The 23,940-nt window shown below is 42.2% G+C and overlaps 1 protein-coding gene across 1 annotated transcript in view; it reads left to right on the forward strand.

Annotated features, from left to right (window-relative positions):
• Positions 1-23,940, forward strand: part of EIF2AK2 (eukaryotic translation initiation factor 2 alpha kinase 2) — a 61,803-nt gene that overhangs the window by 14,771 nt on the left and 23,092 nt on the right. Inside the window, exons 6-10 of the mRNA XM_070932510.1 lie at positions 210-336; positions 2,915-3,000; positions 19,478-19,577; positions 21,555-21,589; positions 21,715-21,786. Coding sequence (XP_070788611.1) covers positions 210-336; positions 2,915-3,000; positions 19,478-19,577; positions 21,555-21,589; positions 21,715-21,786 — 420 coding nt within the window. The remainder of the gene's footprint in view (positions 1-209; positions 337-2,914; positions 3,001-19,477; positions 19,578-21,554; positions 21,590-21,714; positions 21,787-23,940) is intronic.

Here is a 23,940-nt window from a genome sequence, read left to right on the forward strand (position 1 = left end):
ATAAGCTCAAAAGTAAATCTGACTGCCTTGAACTGGGCTTATTTTCAGATATATGTATAAAATTGCAGCTTTTATTTTCAGTATGCTTTTATATCAGCAGTAGGCTCCTTTGATTTACTGAAAGTTACTTCTAAATAGATAGGAACTGGTCAGCAGCCTTCTTTTACAACATTGAACATCATTTTTTTTTCTCCTTTTATATCTTCTAGCTTTTCTTATGAGTGTCGGATTGGTGATATAGTAGTTGGTGTTGGAAGAGGAAATAAAGCTCAAGCAGCCAAATTTGAAGCAGCCAAACTAGCATATGAAAAGTTGACTAGCTCATCAACTTTCAGAGTATGTAAACTGAAATGTACCATATAGTCCCTGTCATGTTTTGGATAAAAGAAATCAGGTTGCTCTCTTAAGTTTTGTTTTCCTGTTCCATGGAATGGAATTGTTAACATGTTGCATTATGGTACAGTCTTTTGATATACACAAAGAAAACCTTCAAAAGGTTTGACTGTTACTGTTTTCATTATAAAAGGTGATATAAAACTTGTAACTAAGCCAATGGTCCCTAAGCTATGCAGCTTGGTGGTCCAACTGAGGTGGAGAAGAACTGGTATGCTGAGTGGTGTGCTAGCATGTGTGCAGCCTGACTCATATGAGTAGCAGGCTGGCGTGCATGTGCACATAGCTCAACTTGTCACAAGTTGAGATGTATGCACTTGTGTGTGCGCGCACCAGCCAGCTATTCACGAGAGTAGAGTTGCACATGCACGCACCGGCCCACTGATCACACAGCCTGTTTGCAAATAAGCAATGGCCTGGTAGTGGGCTACGATCCAGAGGTTGGGGACCTCTGATCTAAGCAATTTATTATTGTTGCATTCATTGTAATTTCTCCAGAGTAGAATTTGTATGACCATAGTTACTCATGCCTGAATATCTTCTTGACAGATCATTAACATGGGTTGATTGGAAAACTATATGCAGTACTTGTTCATAATGTTTTATCAGATATTTCACTTGTTCTGAATCACAATCATGAAATCAGGGCACCATTTTGAATACTGTGATTCTGTGTCTACTTGGAATTCAGTCTCATTCTTTTTGATTGTGCTTGCTCTCAAACAAATATGAATAGCTTTATAGCCTGATATTGCTTCATTATGAAAGTGGTTGGAATACAGTTTTCCATTGTTTCCTATTAAATCCTCCTCCTCCTCCCCCCCCCCCCTTATTGGATGTTCCTAAGTGCAAACCTGGATGAATTTAGACTGCTTATTAACAGTTATTTAGTTATAGCTGTGATCTTGTAATTTCCCCTTTTCTTGGTACATCACACTGCATGTTACTATAGGTAGTCCTCTATGTAAAATCATAATTGAGTACAGCATTATGGTCATAAGTTGTTGCAATCATAAGTCGAAGAGTCATGTTTTTGACACTTTTTTTAGTGGTTGTTAAATGAATACTCCAATTGTCAAGCAAATCCATTTACCCAATGGGTGTTGTTGTTGTTTTTTGCTGGAAAAACTGAAATAATCAAAGGCAAACCTGGCAAAGATAATCCTCCCACTTGGAATGTTGCAGTGTACTGTAAATGGGGTTAATCTTAAGCAGCATTTGGAAGCTACAATTGGTCCAGACCCCTATGGTGGTGGCACATGTAACACCAATTTTACCTGAGTTGCACTGGCTGCTGCTTTGCTTCTAGATGCAAGTCAAGGTGTTGGTTATCACCTTTAAAGCCCTTTATGGCATGGGTCATAAGAATATCTGCTGAACCATCTTTCCCCAATGGGATTGACCTGTCCCATTTGTGCTGGTAGAAGGGCCCTACAGCGGATCCCATCAGCCAAAGAATTTCAGCTGGTGGGATCCAGGAGAAGAGCCTTTTCTACTATGACTCCTGCCCTTTGGAACATCTTGCCATAGGAGGTAAGAACTTCCCTCTTTCTTTTAGCCTTCAGGAAAGTCCTTAAAATTTGGCTATGCCGGCTGGCAAGGGGTCCTAATAGCAATAGCAATAGCAATAGCAATAGCAATAGCAATAGCAATAGCAATAGCAATAGACTTATATACCACTTTCCAGTGCTTTCCAGTACTCTCTAAGATGTTTACAGAGTTAGCACATTTCCCCCAACAATTTGGGTCCTCATTTTACTCACATTGGAAGGATGGAAGGCTGAGTCAACCTTGAGCCTGTTGAGATTTGAACTGCAAAATTGCAGGCAGCCGGCAGGCAGCAGAGGTAGCCTGCAGTACTGTAATCTAACCACTGCACCACCATGGCTCTTCTTCTAAAGACGTAGCTGCTTAATGGAGGTGGTTGATAGACTAACAGAGAAGACAATCCACTTCTCTTCTCCAAACCCTTGTTTTTCAGGTTGTTTTATTTTTTGTGATTTTAATACATTTTATATTTACAGTATAATAGTTATATGTTGTTTTATCTTGATGCTGCTGCTCAGAGTTGCCTGAACCACTACATGGGTGGCAAATAAATTAGATGATAGATAGATAGATAGATAGATAGATTAGATTAGATTAGATTAGATTAGATTAGATTAGATTGATTAGATTAGATTAGATTAGATTAGATTAGATTAGATTAGATAAAAATGGATGAGAATTGTACATGTGACCATGGGACACTGCAAATAGCCATGAACATGAACTGGATGCCAGCATTCAAAATGCGATTCCATGATTATGGGTATGTGCATATGTGGTCAAATTGGACCGTAAATAGTTTTGGTGGGGGGTGGGGGGTCTGTCATAATTTCAAATGGTTGTTAAGCAACCACTCATAAACCGAGGTTTACCCATATATGTTTAAAACTCCCAGGTATAAAATAAATGATTTTTCTTACATTGTTATCTTTTGCTGAATAAATCTTTTGTTTTGGAATTACTATTTTTCTAGGCAGAACAATCTGCTAACTCTGCCAGTGATTCTTCAGATACGACATTTAGTAGTAGCCAAGAACTATCGAGTGAAGCATCTGGAATGTAAGATTATACTGAATTATTTTTTTAAAAATACTGTTTAAATAAATTGATATAAAGAACATAATATCGCATAATGAACACCAATTAGGAGAGGTATAGTAATCAGTATGAAAGGCCTTTCCATAATTTTATTCTGATTGTGGAATTTATATGTAGCTCCTTTTATGTCTTTCAGGTTAATAGGCTGGATATCTTTAGCTGAATCGCTTACTGACAGAGTGTCTGTCTGGTTTATGTCTTCACCCTTTTGTATATACTTGTGGTGCGATGATTTATTTATTGGTTCGATTTATATGCCGCCCTTCTCTGGAGACTCAGGGCGGCTTACAATGCGTTAAGCAATAGCCTTCATACTTTTGTATATACCTGCTTAGTAGGGCTTTCGGCCCCCCCAAGCGGTGTTTTTTTTAATACAAAGTCATTTTATTGCCCCCACAATCTGGGTCCTCATTTTACCTACCTCGGAAGGATGGAAGGCTGAGTCAACCTTGAGCCTGGTGGGATTTGAACTCGCAGTAATTGCAGGCAGCTGGCAGCTAAGTACTACTTAACAGCACTTTAGTCTGCTGCACCACCAAGGCTCCTATGATGTGTGTTTGAGAGGAGTAGAGCTTATGACATTATGCTGCTTTCATCATTATTGCTTCCGTGATGCCCCTATTGGATTAGAGTTTAAGAGAATCTTGACAATATCTTCTTCCCATTCTAGCTGTTCTGTTTTCTTTTCTTTATCTTATCTGTGAGGAAATCAAAAAAATTAAGGGAAACCCCTCCCACCAACTTTAATTATGGGTAGTCCTCAATTTACAGTCACAACTGAGTCCAAAATTTCCATTGCTAAGAAAGACAGTTGCTAAGTGAGTTTTGCCCCATTTTACGACTTTTCTTGCTATAGTTGTTATGTGAATCACAACAGTTGTTAAGTTACTAACACGGTTGTTAAGTGAATCTGGCTTCCCCATTGACTTTGCTTATCAGAAGGTCACAAAAGTTGATCGCTTGACTTCCCAAGACACTGCAACCATTATAAATACATGTCAGTTGCCAAGGATCCAAGTTTTGATCATGTGACCATGGGGATGCTGCAATGGTCATAAGTGTGAAAAAGAGTCATAAGCCACGTTTTTCAGTGCTGTTGTAACTTTGACTACCTGTAATACAGCTAGGAGTCAATATTTTGGAATCAACTTATGTAGGTTAGAGAGAAGCAAGTTTAAGTGACTACTTGCATGCCCTGGCTGATCAGAAGTTCTTAATTAACTAGGCTTCTAAGACAATTGGAGAAACTAGAGTAAAAATATAGGATGAATGCATTGAAAAAGAACACAATACTACTTGACCTTTTAGTAAAGTTCATATAAATGAAAGTATCATTTACGGTGATGATAGAATGAGTGTCCAGTCATGGTGCTAACTGTTGCTTTCAGAGCAACATTCAGTGCAATATCAAGGAATATAGAGCCAAGGCCATAAAGTAATTCAGTGTGATTCTCCAAGGAAATAGACGAGAATTCCACAACCAGAGGGAAAAAACCCCCAAATTTTTGAGATTCCTGCAACATAAGACAAACTACTTTCATGAACTGCTGACCAAACATTATTTTTGCGTCCATGTGGTTACTAGTAGTCATTCTTGACTTAAATAAGTTTTAAATATAACTGTATAAGTAAAAGATGTAGATCATCTGGAAGATGTAGAGCTTCACAACACTCATTGGCAGGTATCTATTTATCTGAAATAAAAAATGTATCATATTAAAGTTACGTACATAAATATAAATACATACCTAGATTCTAGTTTTGTCCTAATGGAAGTATTCTCAAAGTGTTTCTGAGCCATTAAAGTAGATTTATAGTAGTTATGGACAAGACAAAAATAGAATAAAGTCTAGCAGCAAAGCAAAGTCAGTTTTTTAAGGTGCTAAGTTTTGCTTCAATGTTTCTTCAGACATTTGTTTCTGTCTTTGTTTATCCAGAAGGCCAGTTTGTTTTCTATTATTTTCTTCTACAATAAAAATTGTACAAATGGAATCTATCACTACCTACTCCACAATGAGTTAATTCCTGGATAGTAAGTTCTGGCTAAAAATGTAGTAATAATCTAAAGCTTCAGAGTGTAAAATTATATTTCAGTTACAAATCAATGGATATTAGTATCGGTGGATATTGATATCAATAAATCAGACTAGGATTTTTCAGCATTCCAGGCAATATGCAAAGTAAGCAATATTTCAATGGCAATTTAAAAATAGATAAATTCAGATGACTCTAGAAAAGTCTCCATTTATGTTACCCTGACTCTCATCAGTACCATCATTCCAGACATTCTTCTAACTAAACTAAACCAGTGGTACCTGAACACACTTGTAAGTGGATTATAAACTTCCTAACAGACAGGAAGCAGCAGGTGAAGCTAAGCAGAATCACATCGGATACCTATACAATTAGCACAGGGCCCCCCCAAGGAGGTGTGCTCTCTCCACTTCTCTCTATATACCAATGACTGCATCTCAACCATCCATCTGTTAAACTACTGAAGTTTGCAGATGATACAACAGTGATTGGTCTCATTTGAGACAATGATGAATCCTCATACAGACGGGAGGCTGAACAACTAACCTCGTGGTGCGACTGGAACATTCTCCATTGAGAGTGGAGACAGCAGCCAGCGTGGGTAGTGCCCATCCAATCAGCTTGAAGGACTGAGTCTGCCAATTATTCTTAGTCCCGCCCTTGTTGCCGGGCAGACCAGCTTTTGACTCAGTCCTTCAGCGCTGGCTGGTGTGTGGGACTTCTCTCTAGTTTAAACTCTCTTTTGTCTCTTTCGTGTTGGTTTTTTCTCGGATTTTTTGACTTGGACTGTTTCACTGTGCTCTAGTATTCCGATTTGGACATTGATTGATTTCTCCGGCTGACTTGGACCGTCCTTACGTCGAATTTGTGAGTTGCCATAGACCTCCATTTAACGCCGGTTTCCCCTGGCTTTGCCAGGGGCGTGGGGACTCCTTGCCCTCGTTTCTACCAAGGGAGGGCTTATGGTCGTGAGATCTTCGAGGGACATTCTCCCCTGTGGTTTTTCTTTTCTCCCTCTTAGTTTGGCCGCCCTCGCCCCTTTCATTCTCGGCAGTTTGGCGGGCGATCCGTAGCGGCCGCCATTTTGGACTCTGATTTCCCGCCGTTTGGGAGAGCGATAATTCAGCGGCCTGCAAACTTCTCTAGCAATTCTGCCGGCTGAGGCATTTTCCACCCCAGAACGCCTCTCTTGCGGCCGCTTTCCATGATTGATCTAATTTGAATTGAAGCGTGGCGGGCTGAGCAGTTCTCCTGAGGAGCCTCGCGCCCCCGCCCCTGCTCTACTGTGGCCGGCAACTGCGGCCTCTTAAACTGCCTCGTAATCGAGCTAACGCAGGTTAATTAGAACGCTAGCTGCTTGCTTGCAGCAGAGGAGCTTTGCGCCCCCCCTCCCTCCTTCAACGCTGCAAGGGCCCGGGTCAGGAGGATTATCTAGCTGTGCCAGTGGAGCTTCACGCCCCCTTCCTCTGTTGAAGCTATTATTTGGTTTTTACTCTGACTATCATTTAACGTTAGTGGAGCTTCGCGCCCCCACACTTGTTCTCGCTTTACAACGGTCACAAGATTGTGGCCTAAATTGCTTAACTGTTTGATTGATTGATTACCTTCTCCTCAGCACGTTTCAAAAGGTCTTCCCACCACGCCTTTCAGTTTGTGGAGTTGTTACCAGAGCTGTGGAGTCGGGAGATAAATGTTCCGACTCCGACTCCGACTCCTCAGTTTTTTGTACTTCCGACTCCGACTCCGACTCCGACTCCCCGACTCCGACTCCTCTGTATTAATATGCGAATGTATTTTATACATTCCTTGAAGGAAAGAAAGGCAACATACATGTCATTACCACAGGACTACTGGCTGGGAAGCCAACAGTCTACTGTATTGAACAGTTTAAGCAAAAGACAAACACAATGAAAACAACAAAGTTTTATTAATTTTTTTTTATTAATTTAATTAATCAAGTTGCTGGATAGTAGCAGCAGGCATAAACATCAGGAACAGGAACTTTACCAGTTCAAAAATACAAACCACATTATTTGGTTGTTTTAGAACAAAAACAAAGCTTTATCTATATGAACCAAAAACAAAATCTGTAAAACCTAGAAATGGTTTATATTAATCTTGAAATGTAGTTATAGGCTTAGCAAATGCAAATCAATTCAATGTAGAGTTCTAAGGAAGAGAATTGCCTCTGCCAGATCCTCTTTCATAGAGGCTCTTAAGTCAGACTTTATTATTTTTAGGGCTGAAAATAATCTTTCGACACTGACTTGGGTGGGTGGCATTGCAGTAACTATTCTGGCCACATCACTAACGATCTCTGGATAAACAAGGATGGCTTCTTCAACAGTAAGTTTTGATGAGCGATCATACTTTTCAACTTCTTTTAGTGCTTTATAAAACTCCTGTTGGAATTTTTTTATTTGGACATTTACTGGTTCTGTAACGCTTATGCGACGTCGCTTTCCTTTAGCAACTTCCATTTTGTCTAAGAAGGAATCAAAGTCTAATTCTTCGTTTGAAGAAGATGATTCTGAGTTACCACTATTGCTTAAAAGAACTCCATCCTCCTGTGGAGGTATTTCAGGTCGTAATCCCTTCATGCGAACTGCTACATCATAGAGGGCCTTTTTCCCAGTAGCAATCTGTTTACTGTTCAATAAAAGTCGGCTCATTGGGTCGACATAAATAGCCGCTAACAAGATTTCATTTTCCAGCAAAAGACTCTCTCTTTTCATCATTGAAGATGCAATGCCCTCAGCTATTAACCCTCCATTTTTGTTCAGGCGATATAACAGGCTCTTCCATTCCAAGAGGAATTTACCCGGGGTTAGATCATCACATTGCAACCTCTTGGTGACAGTGAAGGGGTGAGAAAGAAGGTTCTCCAGCTCTTTTGTTTGTGTCCACTGGCTTGCAGTTAATGCAAGATTTTCATTGTCCATTTCTTCTATGAAGTCTTTAAGTTCAAGCAAACGCTTCACCATTAAATAAGTGCTTCCCCAGCGAGTTGTTTGATCCAAAATGGCTCCTTTTCCTGCACGTCTTTTCAAAATTGCATCTGTTTTTGGGGCCCTGGCTGCAACAGTTACTTGCCGTAATTTGCCAATTAATGTAGCTGCATGGCGATCTTTTAATCCATCTCTTATGGCAAGTTGCAGTGTATGAACAGCACATCGCATATGATGAATAGTAGCAAGCTTCAATGCTTCTTCAACAAAGTTGTCTAAAAAAATGTCAGCATTCTCTTCAGTTTCTAAACTTTCTCTAATACTTGCAGAGCTGTCTTCCTCTAAGTCTAATATCTGTTTGATACCTTCTTCATCTGCCTTCATCTTCTCAATTGTGCTCAACATGTTAGAAGCGTTATCTGTCACAACACATAAAATCTGTTCCTTTTTAATTTCAAAATCTTCTAGAACACCCTCCACTAACTTCTGAAGGTAATCACTGGTGTGATGTGCCTGAGTGTCCTTTACTCCGAGGGTCCGTGTTATTGTTTTGTTATTTTCATCCACAAATCTAACATTAATAGCGAAATAATTGACTCTGTGACGTGTGCATGCATCCATTTTAAGGAAGACAAAACGTCCTTTCATAACTTTCTGTAGTTCTTCCTTTTTACATTTGGCCTCCTCAATTATAAGTTTCCTTATACTTTCTCTTTCCAGAGAAACACCAAGTTTTTTTGCCATTTCTCCATTTAGGCCTAAAAAGGCTGTCTGTGAAAAGAAGGATAGTGGTACACTATTCTTTACTACCATTTCAATAATGTGGTGTTTGAATTTTTCTGGTGTCATCCTTATGGTAACTTTGTCAGATATAAAGAATTTTCTTATTTGTGATTGTTCTCCAGTAGATTTCTGAACGTTTTTTGTCACAGAAGTAGATGCAATGTTTTCATTGCTATCTTTCTCATTCACGGCTTCTAACACTTTGGGATGAAAACGCTGTAAGTGTCTTTTCAAATTTGATGCTCTTGTAGGTGCATTTTTATCAGGCCCACTGAAACTGCTAATTTTTGCATCACATTGTTTTTCACCATCATCATCTTTTCTAATACATTGGCACACGTAATGTTTTCCATCACTTGATAATGCAAAGTGCTCATAAACAGTAGACTTTGTTGTGTTTGTTGTTAGCAGTCTTTTTGCCATTGTTTAGGATGCCTCTTTCCCTAAAATATAAAATATGTTATACTAACTGGCATATAATTAGATTTTTAATATCAACATACACAGTCTTGTAAGTTGTACGTACATGGCTTTATACAAACAAATAAGCTATATATCCCAGCACTAAACCTAGACATGATTTGTCCTATACAATATAAACACTTACAGTTGAATCCAAGAAGCTGTTCCACCAAGTTCTTCTAAGCCAGTGGTTCTCAACCTTCCTAATGCCGCGACCCTTTAATACAGTTCCTCATGTTGTGGTGACCCCCAACCAGGGGTGGGTTCTAAATTTTTTTACTACCGGTTCTGTGGGCGTGGCTTATTTTGTGAGCATGGCTTGGAGGTTATGTGACTGGGTGGGTGTGGCTAGCTGGTCATGTGACCGGGTGGCCATGGCTATGTGTATAGAGGGCTGAAAAAAGTCATTTCTGACAGGTCCTCGCACTTTTGACTGGTCCTCACACTTATGACCATCCTCACATTTATGCCCGTGCAGCATTTTTAACAACCATGTCACTCATTTCACAACTGCTTCTCTTCACCATGGTGACAAGATAGGGCAAAAACGTAAAATGTGAGGACAGTCGTAAGTTCGAGGACTGGTCAAAAGGGAGAGGACCAGTCAGAAATAACTTTTTCAGCCCTCTGAGTAGTCCATATACATAAAAGGATACAGCAATAGAGAGGGATGAAGGAAGGGAAGGGAAATTAGAGTAGGAGTGAGGGTAAGAGAGGGAGGAAGAGAGGAGGAGAAGGAGAAAGGAAGAGGAAGTAGGGAGGAGAAGAAGAGGGTGAGGAAGAGAAAGTAAGAAGGAAAGAAAAGAGAGAGGTGGTAGGTTTGAGGAGAAAGATTGCTGTACAATAAAAAAGATGAAAGGGAAGAAAGCCAACCCCAAACAAATATAAAGATATTAAGATAAAGAATGAATTGTTAAACTTTAAAGAATAAAAGAGAACAAATATGAATAAATAACAATAATTAGAAACACACATACAAACATACAATGTATTTTCTTTGAACAGAGTATTTGGCCGGTTCATAAATTTAAACAGTGTTTAGTCATTTCAATTAAATTTACAATTTCTATATTTCCTTTTTGCCATATTTATTCCTCATCTATTTTTGTAAAAAACCAATATTACCCTTCATCCTCATCTCTAATCTTAATCAAATTCAATTTTTCCCTTCTATTCTATATTATACCCCTTCCCATTGTCATCTATTTTTATATCCATCCTCACATTGGTTAATTATGTAATATTACAGTTGTTTAATATGAATTCAACATTTTAATATAAATCAATTAGTTATATAACTACCTTTTTTGTATATTAATCAATATGAACATGAATATTCCAATTATTTCCATGCAATCCAATTTCTTACAAATCAATTAATTATATTTACCAATAATAATAAACCAAATAATTTCCCCCATATATTCCTCCAAACCACAACTTAAACCATTTCTGCTTTCAACACAATATACAATTAATAGTATCTCAATTATTACAATTCCCTAGTTAAATAGAGCTTTTTTTCTTTTGTGTTTTAAAATCTCCTTTTTTCCCTAAATTTCCCGTTGTTTGCACCTACCTTTTTTGGTGAGGAAAAAGAAAAGAAATCTGCCTGCCTAATTTTCTAACATGCAAAACCAACAGCCTGCTTTACTTTCTCTTTCGTTTTTCAGTATAGCTAGGGGGGGCAAAATCTGCAGTCTTTCCAAGCAAGCAAAAGAGCACTGAGCAAAACAGCTCAGAGCAAATCAGCTGGGGGTCGGGAGCCGATCTAATCAAGGGCTAATTAGCCTATGCTGAAGCTCCGTGGGCCAATAAAATTACAAAAAAACCACCGAACCATTTGTTAAATTGCTGGGTCGCCCGCCCCTCGCCCACCACTATTTATTGGCAATAAATAGTGGTGCGGAGGGGCGGGGCAAGCCAGCAATTTAACAAACGGTTGGGCTGCACCACTGGCTCTAGGGCGGCCCTTTGAAGCCCCGTGGCAAGAATTTAAACAGTTTTTTTTCCTCTAGCCATCGGAGGCAGCAATAGATTGGGAGTGGGCGGGGTAAACGAACGGCCAGCGATCCAACAGAGCAGAGAGTGAGGGTGAGTGAAGGCATGGGGGGGGGCAGAGAGGGCTTTGGCGACTCCTGTGAAATGGCCGTTCGACCCCCAAAGGGGTCGCGACCCCCAGGTTGAGAACCGCTGTTCTAAGCTCTTCTAGCAGAGAGAGGTAGTTGGGCAGAAGCTGCTGCCTTCTCCTTTTTGTGTGCTGATCTGCTGCTGAAGATAGGGCAGTGGGAGGATCCAGGAAGGGGCATTTATTATAAAACATGATTTCCCTAGTAGAATCCCATAGTCATGTTTAAAGTTTAAGCTAACAATCAGAGTTTACAAGTTTTTATAGCCTTAGCTGAATGACAGCAGTTTTTCCAATGGTTTACAGCTTCAGTCTTGAACTATTGACCCTCCATTCCCTTCACTTATGCAAGTGTCTCTAGTCCTGCAAAAAACATATTTACTTAATCCCTTATCAGTGAGAGGCTAGGTTACCCATGGGCGCTGCGTTCCCTGTAACAGCAGAACACAACACTATGGAAAGTATAAGTATTGCCACTCCTAATTGTGCGTTGCGTGCCTTATAGTGAAGCACATGAAAAGCATGCTTCTTCACGGTCACTTAACGTGTTCATTTTGCGGTTACGTGAGGCACTGCATGCATTGGTCTTTATTCTTACAGTAGAGAAGTCATTAATTATAACTTTTTGTGAATTGGGACATTTAAACTTGCTTTTTTTAAAATTCCAATCTAAATTTAGTAGGAGTCGGAGTCGGAGTCGGTGCATTGTTTGCCGACTCCGACTCCGACTCCAGGTACCCAAAATTTCCTCCGACTCCGACTCCTCGACTCCGACTCCGACTCCACAGCACTGGTTGTTACGCTCCCATCTTAATTGGTTTGACCTTTAGTTTATAATTATTCAGTGACAGTTTATTCAAGGCTACTTCACGTGGAGTTCCTCTCGCTCCCCTTTATTTGCTCTGAGTCCATTCATTGAGGCACAGTCTGGTGTGTGTGGGGTTTTATATCTAACCTTGGCCCCATGCCTAAGGCCCTTGCAAAGTCTAAGCACGGCCGGAAGGCCAGTGCACGTGAAGTTGGCCAATCAGACTCCATGTCTGTTACCCAGCAATCTGTCATGGAAGATTCCAGGTCTTCTCAACCCTCACGTTCTCATCACAAGTCTTCCTCTCGGGACTTGACATCCTCCTCTTCCAAAGCGGAAAAACGTAGAGACAAAGTTTTGACCAGATTATGCGATTTTCATTTCATTTCATTTTCATTTTATTAAATTTATATACCGCCCTACTCCCGAAGGACTCAGGGCGGTGAACAGCCATAAAATAAAACATATAGATACAAAATTTAAAATAGAGATAAAACTAATTAAATAAATTTGGCTGAGACATTTTAAAACCCCAATAAATTAAAACCAAATTTAAAATTCCATTTAAAAAGAGGAAAAGTTTAGGTCAGGCCAGCTTGATGGAATAAAAACGTCTTAAGCGCGCGACGGAAGGTACGCAGATCCGGAATCCTCCGTATCTCCGGGGGGAGCTCGTTCCAGATCGTAGGTGCCCCCACAGAGAAGGCTCTCCCCCTGGGGGCCGCCAGTCGACATTGTTTGGCCGACGGCACCCGGAGGAGCCCCTCTCTATGGGAGCGTACTGGTCGGTGGGAGGCTATTGGTGGCAGCAGGCGGTCCCGTAAATAGCCAGGTCCTAAGCCATGGAGCGCTCTGAAGGTGATAACCAAGACCTTGAAGCGGACTCGGAAGACCACCGGGAGCCAGTGCAGCTCGCACAGGAGAGGCGTTACATGGGAGCGCCACGTCGCTCCCATCACCACCCGCGCGGCCGCACTCTGCGCCAGTTGGAGCCTCCGAGTGCTCCTCAAGGGGAGCCCCATGTAGAGAGCGTTACAATAGTCCAGACGGGAGGTGACGAGGGCATGAGTGACCGTGCGTAACGAGTCCCGATCCAGAAAGGGACGCAACTGGCGAATCAGGCGGACCTGATGAAAAATCCTCCCGGTCACGGCCGTCAAGTGCTCTTCTAAAGACAGCCGTGAATCCAGGAGGACACCCAAGTTGCGAACCCTCTCCGTGGGGGCCAATGCTTCGCCCCCAATAGTCAGCGATGGCACCAGCTGACTTTATCGGGACGTCGGAAACCTCAGCCACTCGGTCTTGGATGGGTTGAGCCTGAGCCTGTTTCTCCCCATCCAGATCCGTACGGCCTCCAGGCACCGGGACATCACTTCAAGGGCATCGTTGGGGTGGTCTGGGGTGGAGATGTACAGCTGGGTGTCGTCAGCGTACTGATGGTACTCCACCCCGAAACCACGGATGATCTCGCCCAGCGGCTTCACATAAATGTTGAACAGAAGGGGCGAGAGGACCGATCCTTGTGGCACCCCACATATAAGGGGCCTCGGGGTCGACCTCTGCCCCCCTGTCAACACAGACTGCGACCGGTCGGAGAGAAAGGAGGAGAACCACCGTAATACGGTGCCTCCCACCCCCAACTCTTCCAACCGGTGCAGCATGATACCATGGTCGATGGTATCAAAAGCCGCTGAGAGATCTAATAGGACCAGGACAGAGGAACAACCTCTGTCCCGAGCCCTCCAGAGATCATCCACCAACGCGACCAATGCCGTTTCCGTGCTGTACCCAGGCCTGAAACCCGACTGGAACGGATCTAGATGCGATAAGGCATGCGCTCAGTTAACTCCCTCCACTGTTCAACCACCTGATCCTTCTGATTCTCTCCCTGCTGCCGTACCCCATTCGCCTACTCCTGATCAGCTATCGTTGCAGGATTGTCCAGTAACTATTTCCGATGACAATTTGTGGGGTCCTAGCTCAGTTTCTCATCAACCGGCCCCTGATCCAGCACCAGTACAGGCGGCTCCTTCTACTGATCCTGTGCCTGCCCGCTCTTTGGACTCTATCGTGCCTCCAGATCAACTACAGTAGATGATCGAGATGGCGGTTCAAAGGTCCTTGGCCGTCCGTTCGGGCTATTCTAGTCGACATGGATCGGTGAGAGAGGCTTCTCCTTATTTAGTGGGCCGCAGCGATGAAGGATGCTCTCATTCAGTTCGGTCCGCCTCTCCTACTTCTTCTCACTACAGTCATCCTTCTGCCTTGATTGATGAGGAAGCTCCTGATTCTGACCTATCGGAGGATGAGAACCTTCCCCCTGACCAGCCGGCTTTCACAGGTCTTTTTCCTCAAGCCTTATTCAAATCATTGCTCTTCAAAGCTGTTAACACAGCCCGTTTATCCTCTCCAAACGCTGATCCGGCTCCCCCTTCGTCTTCCTCTGGATCTTTGGACCCAATGTTCGCGGAACCAGCTAGACCCATAACATCCGTTCCTACACCTCCCCTCTTCCTGGATGTAGTGAAACGACAGTGGGAATCCCCGGCTTCTGCTCCCCTCCCTTCCTCAAATGACAAAAGGAACTTTCAGGTATCCTCGGATCTGGAGGCTCTTCTTCAACTTCCTTCGGTGGATGCTCCAGTTGCAGCTCTTCTTCCTAACTCTAATGTTCCGGGCGATCCTGATGAGGGTCTTCAGCCCGATGAACGCAGATCAGATCAGGTTCTTCAAAAGGCCTTTCAGAGCTCTTCCTGGGCGATTAAAGCAACCACTACGGCTACCTTCTTCAATCGGACAACTTTGCTTTGGTTGCGTCAGTTACAAGAAAAGCTAACCCCCGGAGATGCTCGTATCAGACAAGACCTGAATAAAATTGTGGCTGCTGTCCAATTTTCAGCCGACTCTACTCTGAATGCTGCCAAGTTCTCTGCAAAATCCTTGGCTTCGGCAGTCACAGCTCGTCGTTTGCTGTATCTCCGTCACTGGCAGGCGGATGCCAGGCACAAGTGGCGATTGGCTTCGGTTCCCTTCAAGGGCACGAAGCTTTTCGGGGATGCTTTAGACCCTTTCCTCACAGAAACCAGGGACAAAAAGAAGGTGCTAGCAGCTGTTTTCCGGAGAGGAGCGCCCCGTTTCTCGCCTTACCCTCCTCGTTCCTTTTCCTGAGGTGCAGATGGGGGGTCCCCCTCCTTTTCTTCCTTTCCCTCATTCAGGAGAGATGGACCTTTCAGCAGACAGTGGGGTTCATCTGATAGGTCATTCAGAGGGCGTCCCTTTAACCTCAGGCGGCCCTTTCGAGGGGGAGGAGGTCGCTTCGCCCGTCGCCGTCGCTGATTGCCCTTTGGACCCTCCCATTGGCGGTAGATTGGGTCTCTTTGCCGCTGTTTGGGAGGAATCCACCTCGGACAAGTGGGTCCACGCCACATTAAAATCTGGGTTGGCCATTGAATTTATTGCCTCCCCTCACTCCTTTGTCTGCTGTCCGATATCTCGTAATCCCGTTAGGAGGTCCCTTATGGATTCATCGGTTCAGCACCTCCTGATTATTAGGGCAATTCAACCTGTGCCTCCTGGTCAGGAGGGTTTGGGATTCTATTCAAGAGTGTTTCTTGTTCCTAAGTCTTTGGGGGGGTAGCGTCCTATTCTGGACCTCAAACGTTTAAACAGATACGTTGTGTACCGAAGGTTTAAAATGCAGTCATTGAAGTCTATTCTCGACGGTGTTCGGAGGGGCGATCTCCTCTCTTCTATTGACCTTACTGAGGCCTACCTTCATATTCCTATCCTCCCGTCTCATAGACGGTTTTTGAGGTTTTGTTATAGCGGGGCTCACTACCAGTATAGGGCCCTCCCATTTGGCCTTTCTTCTGCCCCTCGCACCTTTACGAAGGTGCTGGCTGCTTTGGCGGCTCGGCTCCAGCTTCGTTCAGTCCGCCTCTTGTGTTATTTAGATGATATCCTGCTATTGTCCCCTTCTGTGCATCAGGCTGCCATAAATATTTGGCTGACGGTTGAGACGCTAGCGGCTCACAGCTTCTCCGTTAATTTGGAGAAGAGTCATCTCTCCCCCTCCACTAGATTAGTACACTTGGGTGCCCTGATTGACACCCTCCAAGGCAAAGTTTTTCTTTCTCCCGATAGGCAGACTAGTCTGAGAAGGTTAATTTCCCAGGTTGAGGGGAGTCGGGTTGTTTCCCCCTATGTCTTGTCTCAACTCTTGGGTAAGATGATATCTGCGATAGCTATTGTTCCCTGGGCTCAGCTTCATGCCAGGGAACTCCAATGGTTTCTCTTGCCCTTACAGAAGGCTGGCAGAGGCACCTCACTCAAGCTGATTCCGCTCCCTCCTGCGGTACGAAGATCCCTCCGGTGGTGGCGCTCCCCCGCTCTCTCGGCGGGTTGCTTCTTCCTCGAACCCTCAAGGGTAGTGGTGACGACAGATGCCAGTCTCCTGGGCTGGGGAGCTCATTGCCAAGGTCATCTGGCTCAAGGGACTTGGACACCCTCGGAAGCTCGACATCCCATCAATTGGCTGGAACTGAAGGCTGTCCTTCTAGCTCTAAAGTCATTCCGCCATCTGGTCTCCTGAGCCCACGTCCTTGTCCTCACGGACAACGTTGCCGCAAAGGCTCATTTGAACAAACTGGGAGGCACCAGATCGAAGTCTCTTCTGACCCTGGCAGTCGCGTTGGGCATCTGGGCGGAGCACCACCTGTGTTCCCTGCGGGCGGAGCACATCTCCGGGGTACAGAATGTTCAAGCGGACTGGTTGAGTCGCCGGCGGATAGACAATGCGGAATGGCGTCTCCTCCCGCTCCTCTTCCAGGAACTGTCTCTTCGCTTCGGCCGTCCTGTGATCGACCTGTTCGCGACTCACGAGAACTCTCAACTCCCGCTGTTCTTCTCGCGATACCCTCATCCTCGAGCGGCCGGCGTTGACGCTCTTCGAACTCCTTGGCCGTCGGGCCTTCTGTACGCATTTCCCCCGACGGCCCTCCTTCCCAAGGTCATCCGCAAGATTATATCCGAGCGAGCGGAAGTGATCCTTGTGGCACCGCATTGGCCTCGGAGGCCATGGTTTGCGGACCTCGTGTCCCTATCGGTGACCCCATCGTGGCGCATTCCTCTCTCGGACGATATCCTCTCACAAGGCGCCCTGAAACATCCAGACCCGGCCTGGCTCAATCTAACCGCCTGGAGATTGAGCGGTGCACTTTGAGGGAGGTTCAAATTCCAGCAGATGTTGTGCATACCTTACTATCATCCCGACGTCCTTCTACGGAACGCATCTACTCTGCCACCTGGCGGAGTTTCTGCAACTGGTGTAACCAAGTCGGTGTCATGCCTCTACAACCGTCTATTATTCATATTCTGATGTTTTTGCAGAAAGGCCTTTCCCAAGGTCTCTCTCCTAACACTCTCCGCCAGCACGTTGCAGCTTTATCTTCAGTACTTACCTGCGGCTCATTGTCTTCTCTAGCTCAACACCCTTTGATCCGCCGTTTCCTTCGGGGAGCTAAGAACTTGTGTCCTCCCGTTCTACATCGATATCCTACCTGGGATCTTCCTCTCGTCTTACAGTCTCTTACGGGTCCTCCATACGAGCCGCTTCGAACTACCAGTCTCAGACTTCTCACCTGCAAGGTTGCCTTCTTGGTGGCCATTACTTCGGCTCGTCGTATATCTGAACTCGCCGCCTTGTCCACCCGTCCGGACCTTTGTGTTTTCCACGCAGACCGAGTGGTACTCCGTTTGGATCCGACATTCGTGCCGAAGATTAACTCAGTTTTTCACCGTGCCCAGGAGCTTGTCCTGCCTAATTTCTGTCCCCGGCCTTCTCATCCTCGGGAACGTCATTGGCATGCCCTTGATGTCCGGCGGGCACTGCGGATCTACCTGAAGAGGACGGCCCCTTTCCGTCGCTCGGAGTCGCTCTTCGTCTCCTTCTTACCTACCTCTCAGGGCAGTAAGGTCTCGTCTTCAACCATTGGTTGATGGATTCGCCAGACTATTGCCACGGCCTATGATGTCAGAACCCTTCCGCGTCCTTCAGGATTGACAGCTCATTCCACCCGCAGCGCAGCTACGACGGCAGCTTGGGCAACGCAGGCGACTTTGCTGGAGATTTGCAGGGCGGCCACGTGGACTTCTCCTAGTCCTTTCATCCGACACTACAAACTCGACCAGTTTGCGTCGGCCGAAGCGTCGTTTGGTCGCCGAGTTCTGCAGAGAGTGATTGCCGGAGAGGACAATGTGGTCCAGCATGATCCCGCCCTGACATCGGGACAGTGAACTTGGGTATGTCCCACGCTGGCTGCTGTCTCCACTCTCAATGGAGAAGGATCGTTGGTCTTACCTGATACGTTCCTTCTCGTTGAGTGGAGACAGCAGCCAGACCCTCCCCTTTTTTCTTCATGCTGGACTCGTCATGATTTTCTGTCCTTTTCTGTCTTTGGCTTCTCCTCTGTCCCACACACCGAGTCTGTCTTCCAGTCTTCGCCAAAAGCTGGTCTGCCCGGCAACAAGGGCGGGACTAAGAATAATTGGCAGACTCAGTCCTTCAAGCTGATTGGATGGGCACTACCCACGCTGGCTGCTGTCTCCACTCAACGAGAAGGAACGTATCAGGTAAGACCAACGATCCATCTGGAACTGAACACACTCAACGCCATAGAAATGGTAGTAGACTTAAGGAGAAACCCTCCCATACTACCACTTCTTACAATACTAGACAACACAGTATCAACAGTAGAGACCTTCAAATTTCTAGGTTCTATCATATCTATCTATCAACCTATTTAGAAGAAGATGGGACAAGGAACACCAGTATTACTCTCTTAGCCCTTAAAGTCAATTTTCAGGAGTCAACATTTATTTGAAGGCACAAAAATAATGAATGAATGAACAAACGAATGAATGAATGAATGAATGAATGAACGAACGAATGATCTGGAACAGCCTACATAATCTGCATTTTAATTTGGATGGATCATAAACTATGTAGAATTGTACAACTAAATTTACAAGAAACATGAATCTTGTTTTTTATTTTGTGCATACTTTAGTAGTAATATAAAGATTTAGCTCAAGAATAGATGTCACTGTGAGTTGTTTGCTTGAGTTTCATCAAAATGTAGGTGTAGAAAAGCATATATGTGGCAAACTTAATGGCAATAAAATGCAATCATGGTAAACTGTGAAGACTGTTTTAGTTTTATGTAGATAGTTGTTAAGTCAGATTGTAATTAAGCTGTTTTTTTAAAAATTCTGTAGCAGTACAGATTTGGATTCCGAACTGAAGAAGACATCTGACACATTTACTCAACATACCGATGCCATTCAGCTAAATGAAACTTCGTCTACTCAGAACCCTGTAAATAGAACTTTAAAATATTTTTCAATTTATTCTTTTATTGCTTTTAAAATAATGGCTCAAAATGGGAAAGATTCCACAAAACTAAAAATGCATAGATTGTCAAAGGAAAAAAAAAACATATAGAAAGTGCTTTAAAAAGAAAAGATATAACAAAGGAAAAAGAAAAAATGTATCATTTTAGCAGTAAATAGTTACAGTTCTATATATAGTTATTTAATTCAATTATTACTCAAGTACATATTTGTTCTAATGCATTTATATAACTATCATTTTTAACCTGTTATATTTTGTTTAAATATCCCATATTTGTCCGTACAAGTCTACGTCTATAGGCTATCCATTTATGAGCGGCAAATTAATCTGACCCTCAATCTATTGAATGAAAAGGACTGTGCATTTTTCTTTCAAATGCTGCAATATCAGTCTTTTAGTCATAAAAAGAGAATAGAGCATAGAGAACTCATTTACATTATTTGTTTATCAAATTCCAAATATTAGGTATTTAGTCCAAAGAATCTTATCATTTAATAATTGTAGCTTTTTGTTGCACACTTATATTTATATAATCCAGTGCTTTCTGCCAAAACTTAATTTTAAGTGTAAGACATTCTAAAATCACATGTTTTAAAGAAGCATTATAGGTTGTCCTTGACCTTCAATCACAATGGGGACCAGAAAATTTGTTGTTAATCTGTGCAATCATTATACGAGACATCATGTGATCGTGATTTGCAGCCAGCTTCCCCGTTGACTTTGCTTGTTGGAAGCTGGCTGCAAGATCGCAAATTTCAATCATGTGACCATGGGATGCTGCAGCCATTATAAATGCAAGCCAGTTGCCAAGCATCTTGATTGTGATCACATGACTACAAGGATGGAGGGATGGTTGTAAGTGCAAGGACCAGTCATAAGTCACGTTTTGCAGTGTTGTCATAATTTCAAACAGTTGCTAAACAAATGGTCGTAAGTGGAGAACTACCTGTATCCTTATTGTATCTCTAACAAAATGGTGTTATTGACAGTTCTCTATGCAATGTAATGGAGTCCAATAACTTCTAAATATTATTTTTTATTGTATAAGTTGTAATTTGAGGTCCACTGATATTCTTTCTATAGATGAGAAAACATTTGTATGGAGGTTCATATACAGTATAGGCAATATATGAACCTCTAAAGCAGGGGTCACCAACCTTTCGGAACTCAAGGACCACTAAATTCATAATTTTAAATCCCATGGACCACTAATATGATTTTTTTAAAAAAAAGATAAATAGTATTTAGTACAATATACAAAATGCAAATAATTTTTCTGTGGACCACCAAAATTTTCTTGTGGACCACCAGTGGTCCATGGACCACCGGTTGGTGATTGCTGCTCTAAAGAGTATTTTTAAATTTATCTTTACTTTGTGTTTCATAAGCAGTGTATATTTGTTATGAAGTTTGATATGTTGATTTGGCTATAAGGTTATATTGTCTAGAATCATGAATAAACAGAAGCAACTACATTTAATTCATTATTTAATGTGTCTGTATACTTTAGCACTCACTTTCTAGGGCACTTCAAAATCAGCTGGCCACACAGAATGGAAGCAGCTAAAAGTAACTGGAAGTACAGTTGGGAAGTTTAGTTCTTGTCCTTATTGATGAGTTCTAGGGAGAAAACGTAGAAAATCTTGGAAGTCTTTCTTATCCTTCTCATCCCCTCTTTCTGTATTGGAGATTGAGGAACACTAAAAGAAGCTTCCTTTAAATTAGCCAATGTACTGATTGGTTAGTTTAAATATAGGCAATCAGATTCCAATTCAAGTTCCTGATTCAGAAATGGGAAATCGCTTGCAGAGCTCCTGATTTTAACCTTCACAGTGGTCTATCCTTCCATTGTAATTTTGTTCAAACCTTTAAACTTCATCATTTAGCTTCAAGGTAGAATAACTATATAATACTTGTTTCTTTACCTCCATTTTGCTTTAGGTCAGTCCACCCAGTCAATCTATGAAACCTAAAAGGTATGTGCTGTCTTTTGAAATGGAATTATTAACTGTACAATAAACATATTAAATCAATAGTATTTATATACAATTGTGTATACCATTCATGTATATCAATGTATTTCATTTCATTATTTTCTAAGAAAAGAAACACCCTTGGCTCCAATATTTTCAAAACTGTGTACAAGAACAAGTAAATTCACCAAAAATGACAGGTAACAAACTACTTCAATTCTTGGAATAAGAATTATCTTTCTTAATTTGATGTTGGGTTAATAGGAAATCTAATAATTGAATATAGATTGATATCTGATTCAGGTTTATTTGAAAAGCTATTTGTCACATATCCACAGTAGCTAAATAAAAGGATCTGGATCCTGGTGGTTAGAAAATAAGTGACAAACTATCTCTTGCTTTGTATGGCACAAGATAGTTTTTGCATGATTTTTTAAAAATAAATTTGCTATTTCCTTTCTTGAGTCCTTAAAACATTTGCTTATCCTTTTCTTGCATGTTTTGTTAGAATACTGTTGGGGATACTGATCACAAGAAATCTTTTTAATTTGGCTTCTTGACTTGTTTGGAATGAGGAAACTATTTTAGTTTTTGAGGTATTTGGGAAATAAAGAGGTTGGTTATTTGTTTTAATACAATCATATAATAATAATAATAATAATAATAATAATAATAATAATAATAATAATAATAATAATAATAATAATAATAGATTTAATACAACTCACTATGATATCCTGGATTATTTTCCTGTGGTGGGATTGTTTTACATACCCACTGATTCTCAGGTAGCCTTGGACAGTGATGTTAGAGGACTACTGTTCCTTCCATAAATCTTTGGTTTGCAAGACACCCTCATACTGTTGTATGGTAATGCATGCTTGATAGAGGTGATCATGCAAAGACTTATGCTGTCACAGTTTGGATGCTATGCACCCATCAAAGCTGAAATCACTCTCTATGGTCAGAAATTTGAGAAAGGGGCTTATATCAAATCAACATTTTTTAAAATTGGAATATAATTGCTTGAGTTCATTACATGCATGCAAATACACAGTCTCCAACTTCCATTATTAAGATGGCCAGGCAAAATATAAAATGATGAGAAGATGTGAGGTATTGACAGAAGAGAATATTTGTAGCTCAGCCAAACAAACAGTAAACAACAGCCCAATCAAAGAACCATCAAGACTACTCCTACTAGCACTGACAGGGCAAGCCACAAGCACATAAAATGAGAGCAAACCCCATTCCCTGCTAGCAGTGATGATGTTACATAGTTTGGTAATGAAACATCTGTAAGAAAACAGCCAAGCTTAAATAGCACCAAGGACCCCACAGATGTGAGGTATTTGGTCAACAACAGTAGATCTTCTAGATACTCTTTGTAGCACTTCTTGTTTTATACAATAAGAGCCGAGGTGGCGCAGTGGTTAGAGTGCAGTACTGCAGCTACTTCAGTTGACTGCTAGTTCAGCAGATCAGCGGATCAAATCTCACCGGCTCAAGGTTGACTCAGCCTTCCATCCTTCCAAGTGGGTAAAATGAGGACCCAGATTGTTGGGGGCAATATGCTATTTAGTATATTGTCTTTGGTGTAAGCTGCCCAGAGTCCTCAGAGAGTGGGCGGCATAGAAATATGACTAATAAATAAATAAATAAAATCTCTTTGTTCTCAAACATTCATTTTGATCTCATAAATGTCAGGATGACAGTAGCTATCTGGCTGTTTTCAATTTTCAAATGCTGGAATAGAAGTGATAAGATACCTGCTTATCAGAATCTCATCCAGACAAATACTTTTTGATAATGAACTGTTCAGCATCCCCCATTTTGTGCATTTCTAAGTGGTAGCTAAAAATGTATCTTTATCAAATATAGTCTTGGCACAGTTTTAAATAAATACCAAGTGATGTTGCCCTGCTCTTTCCTTTGGGAGATAATGAATTTTTGCTTGGGGTCAGCAATTGAATGAATAAAAATTGTAACTAATTCTTCCCTTTTCCTCAAATTGCTGACTTGTCCAAGGGAGGCAAAGTTTTCTGCTGAGCCTTCCACTTCACAGGTGGAATTTCAAGAGATGAGAATAAATATTTTGAAGGGGAAACGTTTATCATGCTGCCTCTTTTTATTTCTCAGGTGCACCAACTTGCAGATGATAGAAATACTAACACTGTTTAATGTTAATAGTGTTATTTCTGGAAAACAGATCTGATGGCAGCCCCCCAAATTTGTTTTTGTTCCAGTGATACTTTTAATGCGGCCACCATAGATTTCTGAAGAGTAGTTTTGAATTCAGTTGAGCTATGGCGAACAGAAGATCTGCAAATATATTCTATCTACACCAAATAGAT

The sequence above is a fragment of the Pituophis catenifer genome, unplaced genomic scaffold (assembly GCF_029215685.1).
Source record: "Pituophis catenifer annectens isolate HBS135680 unplaced genomic scaffold, rPitCat1.0.hap2 SCAF_1, whole genome shotgun sequence".
NCBI classification, from domain to species: Eukaryota; Metazoa; Chordata; class Lepidosauria; order Squamata; family Colubridae; genus Pituophis; species Pituophis catenifer.